The sequence below is a fragment of the Bos grunniens genome, chromosome 11, assembly GCF_055505025.1.
Source record: "Bos grunniens cultivar Pamir isolate PY7600 chromosome 11, Bosgru_T2T1.0, whole genome shotgun sequence".
Lineage (NCBI taxonomy): Eukaryota > Metazoa > Chordata > Mammalia > Artiodactyla > Bovidae > Bos > Bos grunniens.
In genome coordinates this window covers 66,886,037-66,902,288 of record NC_141175.1, presented here as the reverse complement: position 1 = coordinate 66,902,288, position 16,252 = coordinate 66,886,037, and the positions used below count along the sequence as shown (strand labels likewise).

Here is a 16,252-nt window from a genome sequence, read left to right as displayed (position 1 = left end):
GCAATATTGCATTGAGACCTGGAATGTCAGGTCCATGCATCAAGGCAAATTGGAAGTGGTCAAACAAGAGATGGCAAGAGTGAATGTCAACATTCTAGGAATCAACGAACTAAAATGGACTGGAATGGGTGAATTTAACTCAGATGACCATTATATCTACTACTGTGGGCAGGAATACCTCAGAAGAAATGGAGTAGCCATCATGGTCAACAAAAGAGTCTGAAATGCAGTACTTGGATGCAATCTCAAAAATGACAGAATGATCTCTGTTCATGTCCAAGGCAAAACCATTCAATATCACAGTAATCTAAGTCTATGCCCCAATCAGTAATGCTGAAAAAGCTGAAGTTGAACAGTTCTATGAAGACCTACAAGACCTTCTAGAAATAACACCCCCAAAAAGAAGTCCCTTTCATTATAGGGCACTGGAATGCAAAAGCAGGAAGTCAAGAAACACCTGGAGTAACAGGCAAATTTGGCCTTGGAATACAGAATGAAGCAGGGCAAAGGCTAGTAGAGTTTTGCCAAGAGAATACACTGGTCATAGCAAACACTCTCTTCCAACAGCATAGGAGAAGACTCTACATATGGATATCACCAGATGGTCAACACCGAAATCAGACTGATTATATTCTTTGCAGCCAAAGATGGAGAAGCCCTATACAGTCAGCAAAAACAAGACCAGGAGCTGACTGTGGCTCAGATCATGAACTCCTTATTGCCAAATTCAGACTTAAACTGAAGAAAGTAGGGAAAACCACTAGACCATTCAGGTATGACCGAAATCAAATCCCTTATGATTATACAGTGGAAGTGAGAAATAGATTTAAGGGCCTAGATCTAATAGATAGAGTGCCTGATGAACTATGGACTGAGGTTCGTGACACTGCACAGGAGACAGGGATCAAGACTATCCCCATGGAAAAGAAATGCAAAAAAGCAAAATGGCAATCTGGGGAGGCCTTACAAATAGCTATGAAAAGAAGAGAAGCGAAAAGCAAAGGAGAAAAGCAAAGATATAAGCATCTGAATGCAGAGTTCCAAAGAATAGCAAGAAGAGATAAGAAAGCCTTCTTCAGCGATCAATGCAAAGAAATAGAGGAAAACAACAGAATGGGAAAGACTAGAGATCTCTTCAAGAAAATTAGAGATATCAAGGGAACATTTCATGCAAAGATGGGCACAAAAAAGGACAGAAATGGTATGGACCTAACAGAAGCAGAAGATATTAAGAAGAGGTGGCAAGAATACACAGAAGAACTGTACAAAAAAGATCTTCATGACCCAGATAATCACCATGGTGTGATCACTCACCTAGAGCCAGACATCCTGGAACGTGAAGTCAAGTGGGCCTTAGGAAGCATCACTATGAACAAAGCTAGTGGAGGTGATGGAATTCCAGTTGAGCTGTTTCAAATCCTGGAAGATGATGCTGTGAAAGTGCTACACTCAATATGCCAGCAAATTTGGAAAACTCAGCAGTGGCCACAGGCCTGGAAAAGGTCACTTTTCATTCCAATCCCAAAGAAAGGCAATGCCAAAGAATGCTCAAACTTTCGCACAATTGCACTCATCTCACACACTAGTAAAGTAATGCTCAAAATTCTCCAAGCCAGGCTTCAGCAATATGTGAACCATGAACTTCCTGATGTTCAAGATGGTTTTAAAAAAGGCAGAGGAACCAGAGATCAAATTGCCAACATCCGCTGGATCATGGAAAAAGCAAGAGAGTTCCAGAAAAACATCTATTTCTGCTTTATTGACTATGCCAAAGCCTTTGACTGTGTGGATCACAATAAACTGTGGAAAATTCTGAAAGAGATGGGAATACCAGACCACCTGACCTGCCTCTTGAGAAATTTGTATGCAGGTCAGGAAGCAACAGTTAGAACTGGACATGGAACAACAGACTGGTTCCAAATAGGAAAAGGAGTACTTCAAGGCTGTATATTGTCACCCTGCTTATTTAACTTATATGCAGAGTACATCATGAGAAACGCTGGGCTGGAAGAAGCACAAGCTGGAATCAAGATTGTCGGGAGAAATATCAATAACCTCAGATATGCAGATGACACCACCTTTATGGCAGAAAGTGAAGAGGAACTCAAAATCCTCTTGATGAAAGTGAAAGAGGAGAGTGAAAAAGTTGGCTTAAAGCTCAACATTCAGAAAACGAAGATCATGGCATCTGATCCCATCACTTCATGGGAAATAGATGGGGAAACAGTGGAAACAGTGTCAGACTTTATTTTTCTGGGCTCCAAAATCAGTGCAGATGGTGACTGCAGCCATGAAATTAAAAGACGCTTACTCCTTGGAAGGAAAGTTATGACCAATCTACATAGCATATTCAAAAGCAGAGACATTACTTTGCCAACAAAGGTTCGTCTAGTCAAGGCTATGGTTTTTCCAGTGGTCATGTATAGATGTGAGAATTGGACTGTGAAGAAGGCTGAGCGCCAAAGAATTGATGCTTTTGAACTGTGGTGTTGGAGAAGACTCTTTAGAGTCCCTTGGACTGCAAGGAGATCCAACCAGTCCATTCTGAAGGAGATCAGCCCTGGGATTTCTTTTGAAGGAGTGATGCTAAAGCTGAAACTCCAGTACTTTGGCCACCTCATGCGAAGAGTTGACTCATCGGAAAAGACTGTGATGCCGGGAGGGATTGGGGGCAGGAGGAGAAGGGGACGACAGAGGATGAGATGGCTGGATGGCATCACTGACTCGATGGACGTGAGTTGGGTGAACTCTGGGAGTTGGTGAAGGACAGGGAGGCCTGGTGTGCTGCAATTCATGGGGTCGCAAAGAGTCAGACATGACTGAGTGACTAACTGAACTGAACTGAACTGAATGTCATTAGCAAAAAAAAATGTAAAGTGAGAAATGTAAATTAAAATGATGTATAACTTAACCACATTCAATGTATTTTAATATCAAATGTCAAACTTCAACAGTGCAAAACTGCAATTATTTTTGCACCAACATAATGAAAAGCAAACAATGCTTTCAACTTCAGGACATCCTTAATACCAAGCAGAAAATCCTGTTAAACCCTAAGGATTCTGCTTAATTCTTACTGTTTTAATGAGCCATTCTATAACACAACACAAGCAAAAGTTAACAGAAAGCTATCATGACACTTTTTTGCATCACTCAGTTTTTTGAGCCAGTTATAAAACCCAAAATTATCCACAACTTCATTTTACCCTAGGACAACTTGTGTTTTTAGTGTGTTCTTATGAAAGTTGAAGCAAGTATAGAAATTATAACAATAGCAATCAAACAAGATCAGCACTATTTCTCACTGTGTTTCTATTAGAAAGGTACACAAATATAGAGAGTAAAGGAAAGATTTCAATCATATTTTAAATATTTCCTTTTTTCTAACTTTAGTTTTTTTTGTTTTTTTTTGTTTTTTTTCCACAAAACCTGATCTTATAGAGTTGATTACATATGTCAAGTATGTAATTTAAAAACACAACTAAGTTTTCCTTACCTTAAAAAAAAATCCTTCTTTTATGATTGGGTTTTACTATTCCACTAACAAATCTACAAGATTATTATTTAGAGTGGAAGTAAAATATAGACTGTATTGACACGGTCGAGGAATCATGAGAGTTTGAAAATCCATTTATATCCATTTGTCATGCAAATAATTATGTATGTTATTTTTAAAAATATTTTAAATTAAGAAGTTGGCCAGCAGCTCAGGCAGGGCCTCAAAAAAGCATGAAGACAGTGGTTCAGGTCTCATTTTTAACTCCATGGGTCCTGAAATCCAGTAGTGTCAGTGTCTCAAGTGTACTAGGCCTGATTTAAGAATTAACTCACAAAAATAAAATTGAAAGATGTTTTTGCTTTGCCAGACAGTGGTGGATAAATACTGACAAAACCTTACTATATGGCTTCTCACAATCCATGCAGATAACTTCTCTTCTGCTACACATTATTTGTAAAGACTATGAAACAAATGATTAGGTAACAGCAGGTATATTCTAATTCAATCACGCATCCTAACTACTATAATTAAACTATGATTTTTCATAAATCTAAGCAACAGATTTGAAAACTATCATTTTTTTCACATGGCAAATTTTTTCCATAAGGAGAGTCACACTTTGAGGCTGAAACTAATAAAATCTATGTCCAATTACTTGAGGGAGCTTTACTAAAGGCTCCATATCAGAGCCATCTCCAGAGCACAACTCCAAGAAGCATCATCAAGCCAAATATGATGCTGGCCAAGCAGCCAGCCTTGGCCATGTACACGCATCTTATAAGCGAAGTTGGGGATAAAAATACACATCTTGAAACTTTTTCGGAGAATTAAATAGGAACAGCACCCCACTCCAGTACTCTTGCCTGGAAAATCCCATGGACAGAGGAACCTGGTAGGCGGCAGTCCATGGGGTCGCACAGAGTCGGACACGACTGAGCGACTTCGCTTTTCACTTTCATGCATTGGAGAAGGAAATGGCAACCCACTCCAGTGTTCTTGCCTGGAGAATCCCAGCGACGGGGAAGCCTGGTGGGCTGCCGTCTATGGGGTCGCACAGAGTCGGACATGACTGAAGTGACTTAGAAGCAGCATAAAGTAGCTAGCAGGAACTTATAATTGGAATTTCCTATATATAATAACCTTAGTCTAAAGAGAAGACAAACACTAATACTGTGATGAATGCTACAGTAGAGTATTCATATCCTTACCTTGGCTTTCATCTATTATCTGAGTTAGAAACCTGTTTCTTTTTTTCTCCCATATCAGAAGAATGTATATAAAGCAAAGCAAAAGTCAGTACTTTCTATGTGTCTATAAAAACACTTATTCCATAAAATATTTTATATACTTGCACTACTTCTAACTTTGTTGCTAACAGATCTCAAAAAATCCTTTAAGTATATTCCATAGTATCTACCTGGGTTAGAATTAAGTACTACTGGAATCATCTACTTAAATTCTGAGTCTTCTACTAGATGTAAGTTCCATGAGGCATCTTAAGTCTTGACTGTGTATCTTCACTGCCTTATATTATAGGCATCTGATAAACAATAGGTGGAAAAAACTAAATTATTCAAAAATCTGATATTCGCATACTCAATGCTTCAACTAATACTCATTATTGGAGTTCTCCCAATAATGTGACATCTACTTAGAAATTGCCTCAAACTATCAAAATAACAGAAATAAAACAAGAACATTGCTTCTTCCCTTTCCAAGGCCTTGCTACATCCCTATCTTCTAAACACTAAAATCTTAATATTTAAGCATCAGAAAATAAGTCAAAGTAATTTTTCTCTTCTATCACTTCAAATCCAAAGAATAATCACGTCCATGACATAAATGGCTCAGATGTTAAAGAATCTGCCTGCAATGCAGGAGACCTGGGTTCAATCCGTGGGTCAGAAAGATACCGTGGAGAAGGGAATGGCTACCCACTCCAATATTCTTGCCAAGAGAACTCCATGGACAGAGAAGCCGGGTCTACAGTTCCATGGGGCTGCAAACAGTAGGACATGCCTGAGCGACTTTCACTTTCAGGACATCAATGCTTGAAGAAAAATCTTTTTAACTTCAGCAGGATTGTTAAAAGTGCACCTCAATGCATTACTTGTCTTCTCTGTCTCTATCCCAAATCCTATTCAGGAATGACACCTTATCAGATAAGGTTAATTTCATGAATATGCACTAACCAGTTCTCAATTTCACCATAATGGTACCTTTAAAATTATACATAACATCCATTTCTAGATAAAAAATGGAGTACCTTAGACCAAAACTTCCAATGAGAACAACTAAAGCAGCCTGATAACAAGGAAAAGAAAAAGAAAGTTTCAAGGTGTCAAAAAATTGCTAAGGCAACCAGGACTTGACAGACCAAGGTCCTGAAGAAGGGGGAACAGAGGAGAAGTAAGACAACGCTTCAGCCATTTTTCCCTCACAGTATCTAGCAATTCCCTCAGGGGAAGAAAAGGAGGATCTGAGGAAATGGGGCAAGCAGAGAGTTATAAGTAGCCAAACAAACAAACAGAAACAAAAGAACAAAAACCAACTCAGCAGCATTTCTGGCAATCTCATGAGAATAGAGGAATAAAAATAAGAGACTTATCCAGAATCTGGTGAAAAGTTAGGGTCAGAGACTGGAGCCTAATATTCTGGCAATTTTTCATCAAAACTTTTCATAAATTGCAAGGTATAAGAGGATAAAAAGCCAAGCAGAAAGCCAATGAAAAACAAAGTGTAGTATTTAGAAATCTCATAATATTGAAGAGAAATTAATTAGAATTTAGAACCCACCAGTGGGGAAAAGTCCCAGTGAACATACCCATGCCCTCAGTGGGAATCCCTGGAGGGCTAACTATAAAAGCAAAGCAAACAAGATGCATATGAAGCACTGCCCCAGATGGAGCCCAGACTCTAATGGAGAGGTAAACAAGCCTTACAGACAAAGATTAGAGTTTAGGGTCTACCAAGGGAGAAATCCAAATGAACACACTTGGCTCCTGCTTGAAAGCTCTGGAGGGTTATAGCCTGGGGGTGGAGAGGGGACAATGAGAACCCTGCAAAAACTACAACCCATCCTGAATCACTGCAGTCTCTATGGCAGCTTGCCCCCACTTTATTTTCCTAGCAAAAAAAAAAGTAAACCCTTTGTAGAAGAAAATATCATCTGGAGCCTCTATGTTTTTTAATACACAATTTGCAACACTCAACAAAAGATTATCAGGCATAGCAATGAAGCCTGAATGGCCAAGGGCAAAACACTGAAGAACAGCCAGCAGGATAGTAAAAAAGGAAAAAAGGGGCATTAGCTAGAATGCATAGAAATTAAGACAGCTTCCTCATTTCTCCTCTTTTTGCCTTTTTTTTTTTTTGGCTCAGATGGTAAAAAATGTGCCTGCAATGCCGGAGGTCTGGGTTCGATCCTTGGGTTGGGAAGATCCCCTGGAGAAGGAAACAGCAACCCACTCCAGTGTTCTTGCCTGGAGAATCCCATGAACAAAGGAGAAAGAGTTGGACATGACAGAGCGACTAACACTTTCACTTTTCAATCATGTTACTAAGCAGAAACAGGGAGACAACATTTTACATTTTTTGTTGTTGTTATATAATATTCAACTTTGTACTGAATCAATTGTGACAATAAAGGAAAACCTTTACTTTTTGCTCTTAAAAAAAAAGTCTAGGTCTTGGTATTTACCTAACAGAGTTAAAAAATAACATCCACATGAAAAACCTGCACACAGCTGTTTACAGCAGCTTTCATAACTGCCAAAACTTGGAAGCAAGCAAGATGTCCTTCAGCTTGTGAATGGATAAACTGTGGTTCACCCAGACAATGAAATATTATTCAGTGCTAAAAACAAATGAGCTATGAAAAGATTGAGAAGAAATTGAAATACATAGTACCAGTGAAATAAGTCAACATGAAAAGACTTCATAATGTATGATTCCAATCACATGATATTTTGGAAAAGGCAAAACTTTTGGAGAGAGTGAACAGAGCAGTAGTTGCCAGGGGTCAGAGCAGAAGAAGGGATGAGTAGGTAGAACATAAGGTATTTCAGAGGTAGTGAAATTACTGTGTATCGTATTATAGTAGCAGATACATGTTTTTATACATTTGTCCAAAACGAGAGAAAGCATATGACCAAGAGTATATGCTACCGTAAACTGTGGTTTGGGGGTGATAACAATATGTCAGTGTGGGTTCATCCACTGTAACCAATGTACCACTCTGACAGGGGATGCTGATAATGGGGGAATCTAAGGGTTTATTTGGGGGAAGAAAGCATATGGAAAATCTCCATACCCTCCTAATTTTGTGATGACCCCAAAATTACTCTTAAAAAAACAAGTCTATTAACAAAAATTAATAAAAGTACCAGGAATGCCAAGATCCAGGACTATATTGACAGAAAATCACACAAAAATAATAAATTAAAAATAGACTCAAGTGGATCTAGATTACGGGAGTAGGTAGGAAAAATTTTAAACTATGAAAATATAGAGAAAAAATAAGAGGATTTCAATAGAGCATTAAAATCTAGTAGAGTTATACTAATACCCAACAAAGTAGACATTAAGGTAAGAAATATTACTAGATACATAAAGAAACATTTAATGATGAGGGAAAATCACAAGGAAGATGCAGCAATTATAAATCTATATGCACTCTAAAATTAAAAACAGAACTTCAATATGATTCAGCAATTCCATTTCTGAGTATATGTCTGAAACAAATCACAATGTCAAAGAGATACCTGCACACCCATCAATGCAGCATTATTTACAACAGCCAACACGGAAACAACCCAAGTGCCCACGGACAGATGAATGGATAAATAAAATGTGGTCTGTGTGTGTATATATATATACATACACCATGGAATATTTTTCAACCATAAAAAAGGACATTCTACCATTTGCAACAACATGGATGACCTCTAATGCGCACTACGCTAAATGAAATAAGACAAACAGAAAAAGGTATGATGTCACTTATATGTGGCATCTAAAAAGTATCCTAAAATACTAAATTCACAGATACAGAGAAAAGACTGGGGGTTGCCAGAGATGGCTGTGGAAGGTGAGTGCAATGAGTGAAAAGAAATCATCAGGTACAAACTTCCAGTTAGAAAATAATTAATCGGAGTGTAATTGCTTATATACATTACAGCTTATATAGTGACTGTAGCTTATAATATTGAACAGATGACCCTTGAACAACATGGGGGTTAGATGCACCAACCTTCAACACAGTCGAAAATCCACCTATAACTTTACAGTAGGCCCTCCATTGCTGCAGTTCCACATCCATGCATTAAACCAACGGTAGATCAGACAGTACTGCAGTAACATTCACTGAAAAAAATCTGCATATAAGAACCTGTGATGTTCAAGGGTCAACTGTATCATAGATTTCAAAGCTGCTAAAAGTAAATCTTCCAAGTTCTCATCATAAGAAAAAAAAAATATGTATGTATGCTTACAGATGTTATCTAGACTTCTTGTGGCAATCATTTCATAATGCATAGACACACTGTATGCTGTACATGTGTATGAGTTCAGTCACTCTGTTGTGTCTGCCTTTTACAACCCCGTGGACTGTAGCCCACCAGTTTCCTCTGTCCATTCAATTTTCCAGGCAAAAATACTGAAGGAGGTTGCCACCTCCTACTACAAGGGATCTTCCTGACCCAGAGATTGAACTCATCTCTCGCTGCACTGGTAGGCAGATTCTTTACCACTGAACCACCTGAGAAGTTCATTACATTGTACACCTGAAACTAGTATATGGTCAAGTATACCTCAATAAAAAAATATTAAAAGCAATTCTTTAGTCAGAAGGAAAATTATTCCAGACATGATAAAAATGCATTAAGGAAGGAATAAAGAACACTGGGAGAAATAATTGTGTGTGTATGTATAAACACTGACTTTAAAAACAATAATAATGTTTGTCAAATTTAAATATAGAATTAAAATGCATTATAACAATAACAACAGGGGGAGAAACTGCAATAGAATTTTAGATCCTCACAACATAAGAAAACTGGTAAAGATAACAATATACATTTTGCTATGTGTCTATTGTAATCTCTAAGATAACCTCTAAAAGAATAAAAAAAGTATATACCCAACAAGTTAATAGAAAAATATAATAAAAATTGTGATTAATTCAAATAAAGGCAGATCAAGAGAAAAACACAAAATATATGAGACAAACAGAAAACATGCAGCAAGAGAGTAGATATAAAACTAAGTAAATCGGGTGATGTCAGTCATTGGCAGTTGGAAGCTCCTAAAATTCTCCTCTCATACAATAGCAACAAGAAATTGACCCAAAAATTTCAGCAAAAAAGTATACAAGATGAGTGAGTGAAAGTCGCTCAGCCGTGTCCGACTCTTTGTGACCGCATGGACTGTAGCCCACCAGGCTCCTCTGTCCATGGGATTCTCCAGGCCAGAATACTGGAAGAGGTAGCCTTTCCCTTCTCCAGGGGATCTTTCCAACCCAGGGATCAAACCCAGGTCTCCAGCATTGCAGGCAGATTCTTTACTGGGTCACAAGAGAAGCCCGTATGAGGTGAGGGATAAGCTAATTAATGCAACTGTGGGAATCCTCTCACAATGTACAGGTATATCAAACCACCACACAGTGCACTTTAACTATGTTAAAATTTTATTTGTCAATCATATCTCACTACAACTAAAAGAAAACAAAGTAACATTGATAACTTCTTAGCTTACTGTGTACATAAAAAGGTTATTTTTTCCAAATTATATTTAGTATTTTACCTTGTAAGTCAATTTTTTATGCTGACACACCTTTAATTCATATTCACAAAAAGGATCAGATACTCTAACTACAATGAAATGCTTTGACTAAAAACTGCTAAAGCTGCAAATATATCAAATTGAAATGTGTTAAGAAATAGGCATTTCTAAAACATATTTTAAAATAGACATACTTATCCCAACCAAGAGTTCTTATTTCTCCAATAAGGCTTGAGTAGAACTTGGGAGGAGAAGGTAGTACATATGGTTCTTTTTTATTCTTTAAAGCAGCTTCCTGTTTAAAAGAAAAAATGTGAATCAGCTGTGGAATGCTACACAATGAATTATTAGTACCTGACTACAAAACACAACTCTTGCACCTCATTAACATGTCCGTTATTTTTATAGCAAATCCAGCTGATTTCCCTCCTCATAAAAAAAAAAAGACAAAAAAGGGGTAAAGGACTATACCAAAGGTAACGTAAAAATGTCAATTATTATACCATACAAACTTAAGTCTAATATTCTCCTAAACTATCATGTCTATCACAGATGAAAAAGGATCACCAAAAAACAAAGCAAAATCCTCATCCTCAAGGCTTTACTATTTTTCTACCCCTGTGGATATAATGTTTGATAGAAAGAAACATGTACCTTTAAAAAAAAGCCTGAATTCTATGTACATGGCCTAGACTGACATATTTGTACACCATTATGAATCACATTCTTACAAACAAAAATCCTTCTTTATCACAATAAATAGTTAACCTGTTAATTTCCTTTACTGACTTCCACGCTGTATTACTCCCAGACCAGCAAAGCATTTTGCCATCTATCTGGTTAGATCACAGCTTCTTTCTCCACTAAACCTACCTATGACATCTTTAAGATGATTTATGTTCCCCTGAACAAAACTAAAATTTACATTTTTTACAAGCAATACAAGCATCACTAGAGTTGCTGAGGCTGAAAATTACCAATTACTTCAAAGGTGTTAACCTGGACCGTATCTTACTTGGAAAGTAAAAAATAAATGTACATATGAATTACACAGAGGTTCATACTGTTTGGGTTATTAAAAGGTATTATAAAAAACAGGCTTCCCAGATGGCTCAGTGATAAAGAATCCACCTGCCAATGCAGGAGACACAAGAGACCCAGAGTTCAATCCCTGGGTCTGGAAGATCCCCTGGAGAAGGAAATGACAACCCACTCCAGTATTCTTGCCTGGGAAATCCCATGTACAGATGAGCCTGGCTGGCTACAGTCCATGGGGTTGCAAACAGACATGACTAAGCACATTATAAAAATTAAAGAAATAAAAAATTTAAAAAACAGATATAATAACAAAAGAACATAAGAACAAGTATAAAATTATAAAGATTTCTGGTAACCTTAATAAAAAGTACACATTTTTATTCACTTAAATATGTTTATTAACATGGATAGAAGGCTACTAAATTAACACTACAAAAGACTAGACTTTTACAAAACAGCATTTCAAAAATCAGGACTGCTAACTGAAACTACTTAAATAGCAGTTCTAAAAAGCAGTTCTAAATCTGCTTTAAGATAAAAACAAACAAACAAAACCCTGAAAGCTGGTTAGTAAGGGCTAGAATGTCAATTTGAATTAGAAAGGAAGCTCCTAGAAGACAAAAAGTATACTGCCTTTTCATAAACTACTTAGTGCTGTATATAAACAACCTGTGGTCCACAAAATTAGTATTAAGATTCTCCTGTTACAAATACGACTAACAGGAGTCAGTATAGTTCCTGTACTTACAAACATGTAAGAGTACACAGTATTTCTTTGGAAATTTTTTTCAATTCAAAAATATTAATTACTGTTATTAATATATACTGAAGATAAAAACAAACTTGGATAATAATTTACTGGGATAAAAGAGTACTTTAATCCTAGATTTATGGCATTTGCTAACTCTGCCTTCTGCTTTGGGTCAGACAAGTTATTCCTATTCTAGAACTGTAACAGAGAAAAGTGCAAAGACAGAGAAGCAAAGTGTTCTTGTGGAGAATGAAGCAAAGGTACTTAGAAGAAAGAACACAGGCTTTACAAACCAGGAGTTTAGATCCTAACTTTAAGCAATTAAGTTTTGAGGCCTTAGGCACTCAGTGACTCAGCTCTAAAAAAGGAATAAAATAACCTACCTGTTGAGTTCTTTTAAAATATAATTGTTCATTTAATAAATATGTATCAAACTCCTACTACATGCCTAGTTAGCACTAGGAAACTCCAAGAGAAATTTAACAAAATGTCCTGAAATAAGTTCAACAGCTACTGATTTCATTTGGGCAACATTCTCAATATTTTCACCAGGGATTATATTAGGTTAACCCTATTACTAATAATACAACCCAATAAATAAACTAATAATTCTTACATCTTTAGGTAGACTGCCACAAATGTACAACAGTATTACCAACCCTGTCCACAATTTTAGAGAGTTAAAGTACAGGATCTCATTTAGGAAAGCAAAAACAAATGTACTAAACAGACTACTATGAATTAGAGATCAATCACACTATTTTAAACTAATGAGTATTTCTTCAAAATTAAATGACCGTGAGAGCTTAAATTAGCTTCACAGTAAAGCCTAATGGGCCACATAGTTTTACTCTGGTTCTCTTAGTCCTATTTGTGTAGCTTATCGAAATTATGATAAAAAGCCAAAAGAAACTTTTTCAACTTTTGTCCAATGTCAAGGAGACGCAAACCAAAATGTTTCACTACTTCAACCTTTTTAAGGTTATCATGTTGTAGCCTTTGACAAAATTTACAACGAACTTTGATAAACCTCATAACTACAGTTTACAAATTTATAAGTCAAAATTTAAACTTTAGAAAGTGACTTTTTAAATACTTTCATTTGATCCCAAACTTTTCACCAAAGCCTCTGTCATGAATATTAAAAAAAAGAATTCAAAACAAATCTAGCAAGCAAATTAAGTTCTCAATATGTGGCAGCTGCTGCTAACAATAAAGAGAAAACAGAACCACAAAGAAATAACAAAATGCTTTCAGTTGTTAGTAGAAATACAGTGGCATTGTAATTTTATAAAACAAATACAAGAAATATTTTATAGGTGTGAGAAATGCATAAGTAAAACATAAAATTATAACTATGTTAATACTCAAAATGGAAAAGAAAAACTAAAAATAGAATTACCACATGATCCAACAATCCTACTCCTAGGAATTTAACCAGACAAAATTAACTCAAAAAGACACAAGCACCGTATTTTCATAGCAGCACTGTTCACAACAGCCAAAACATAGAAACAACCTAAATGTCCATCAGCAGATGAATGGATACAGAAGATGTCGTACATGTATAAAATGGAGTACTACTCAACTATTAAAAAATAATAATAATAATGCCATTCGCAGCAACATGGCTGCAAATAGAGATTATCACATTAAGTGAAGTCTAAGAAAGAGAAAGACAAATACTGTATGATATCATTTGTATGTGCAATCTACAATCTGGCCAAAATGAACCCATCTACAAAACGGAAACAGACTCATAGACATAGAGAACAGATCTGTGCTCGCCAAGGAAGAGGGGAGGAGGGGGAGATGGCCTGGGAGTTTGGATTTGGTAGATACAAACGATTACATTTAGAATGGACAAACGAGGTCCTACTATACAGCACAGGGAACTATATACAATATCCTGTGATTAACCATAATGGAAAAGAATATTAAAAAGAATGTATATGTGTGCATAACTGAGTCACTCTGCTGTACATAAGAAACTGGCACAACACTGTAAATCAACAGTACTTCAAAAGAAATACTAGAAATGAAAACTCAGATTTAAGAGGAAAGAGATACAAGCATAAAAGTCAAAGAAGTAAAACCCCTATGCCAGATGTGAATTGAAAATACTGAAATGAACACAGGTAATAGCAAAGGTCTGAATAGTCAAAGCTATGGTTTCTCCAGTAATCATGTACGGATGTGAGAGGTGGACCATAAAGAAGGGAGTGCTGAGTGCTGAAGAACTGATGCTTTCAAATTGTGGTGCTGGAGAAGACTTCTGAGAATCCCTTAAACAGTAAGGAAATCAAACCAGTCAATCCTAAAGGAAATCAACCCTGACTATTCACTGGAAGGACTGATGCTGAAGATATTTTGGCCAGGTGATGTGAAGAGCAGACTCATTGGAAAAGATCCTGATGATGGGAAAGATTAAGGGCAGGGGGAGAAGAAGGTGACAGAGGATAAGATGGTTGGATGGCATCACCAACTCAATGGACCTGAGTTTGAGCAAACTCTGGCAAATAGTGAAGGACAGGGAAGCCTGGGGTGCTACAGTCCATGGGGTCACCATGGACTGAAGAGTCCATGTCTGAAGAGTCAGACATGACTTAGTGCCTGAACAACAAATAGCAATGAACATGCCAGTTTCAAGACTGTGGCATCCAAATACCATTTTCTACAAAGAAACCATATCTCTTTGGTAAAACAGGGTAAGTGAATGAAACTGGGGCAACTGGTGCCACAAAGCGAAGCTTATATTGTGTTAAAAGAACTCAGCAGCCAACATGAAAGGACTTATATTTACCAAAACTGGTAAAATTTAAGCATTAAAAAGAATAATAATCGCAATGGACTAAAGTTAGTCAAATACTTTAAAATACACGGGTTCATAATATTAAAAAAATCATTAGTTCCCTTTGAATTCCTAGGTACCAACTCATTATTCTTAAAATTGATTTTAAAAAAAGGAAAAAAAATCAAGCACTTATCCTCATTCCAGTATGGGCAAGATCTCAAATTTACCAAATAAATGATGAGGGGAACTTCTTTTCTGTAAAATTTTCAGCTAATTAATGTAGACGATGGATTTTTAAAAATCACCATTTGCAACCCCTAACAAAACAGTGGATGTAGTTAATGACCATCACTGGAAGCTAAAATCAGTAGGTGATAGGCTGATCAGAAACTTTATATTGGATGGATCTAAACCTACTGACTAATCTTAACTCTATTAAATGAGGAACTACCAGACACCATGTACCTCCTATGCAGAGTAAGAAGTACAGAGCATAAATTATTATTATCAGGAGAAATGCATGCAACTTCCTTCAGACCTCTAGATTTAACTGCCAGATTACAAAAAAAAAAAAAAAAGTAGAATATGATAAGAGATAGCATGAATATCTAATGAACCAAATTCAGAATGTAGGAAACCTTTTAAAATGCTCCAGTCCCCTTCTCCTAAAAGAGTAGGTAGGTAAAGAAATATCTTAGGCAAAACTTTGAATTTTGCTCATGGGTCCTGGGTATTTACTGTAGTCATCCTTCCTTTGCTAATCAAGTATCTTATGTATCCATGCATGCTAATTCGTTTCAATCATGTCCAACTCTTTGTGATCCCATGGACTGTAGCCTGCCAGGTTCCTCTGTCCATGGGAATTCTCCAGGCAAGAATACTGGAGTGGGTTGCCATGCCTTCCTCCAGGGAATTTTCCCAACCCATGTCTCTTATGTCTCCTGCATTGGCAGACAGGTTCTTTCTCACTAGCGCCACCTATGCAATTTATGCACAGTTAACTGAATAATCAATTGTACATAACTGTATATATGTAATGAAGCTTAACAAGTTTTTCAGAAATCTGTAACTGTATATGAAATTATTTCTACATTGTACTGTATCTTTAAGAGTGATTTTTTAATCTCTGTTGATGTTACATTTTCTAACAGACCAGAAGTACACTTTATTTCTTCACCACCTGTCCAAGTCTAGCGTCACGTGTACCCATCAAATTGGTTCTTACACACAGTTCTATTCCTCTTGCAGTTCCAGAAAAGTACCATCCACATTTATGCACTAGTAAAATAAAACATTAAATGACTGAGAGTTGAGAAGTTTTAAATTCTAATGTTAGTTTTTAAAGGAATTACAAAAACACACCAGATTTACAGAGTATAATGACAGTGTT

At 36.6% G+C, this 16,252-nt stretch overlaps 1 protein-coding gene across 16 annotated transcripts in view; it reads right to left on the bottom strand.

The window, feature by feature from the left end:
- Positions 1–16,252, bottom strand: part of FANCL (FA complementation group L) — a 94,595-nt gene that overhangs the window by 55,962 nt on the left and 22,381 nt on the right. For 12 of the 16 annotated variants that reach the window (XR_015135931.1, XM_086323773.1, XM_086323776.1 and 9 more), the window contains one exon: positions 10,474–10,574. The exons of 3 other annotated variants lie outside the window; for them this stretch is intronic. Coding sequence is in view for 12 of the 13 variants with exons in the window: in XM_086323773.1 (XP_086179899.1) it covers positions 10,474–10,574 (101 nt within the window). In the remaining variant the exon portion in view is untranslated. Of the gene's footprint in view, positions 1–9,742; positions 10,062–10,473; positions 10,575–16,252 lie in introns of those variants that run through there. One more of the 16 variants, XM_086323779.1, reaches the window with a different exon arrangement.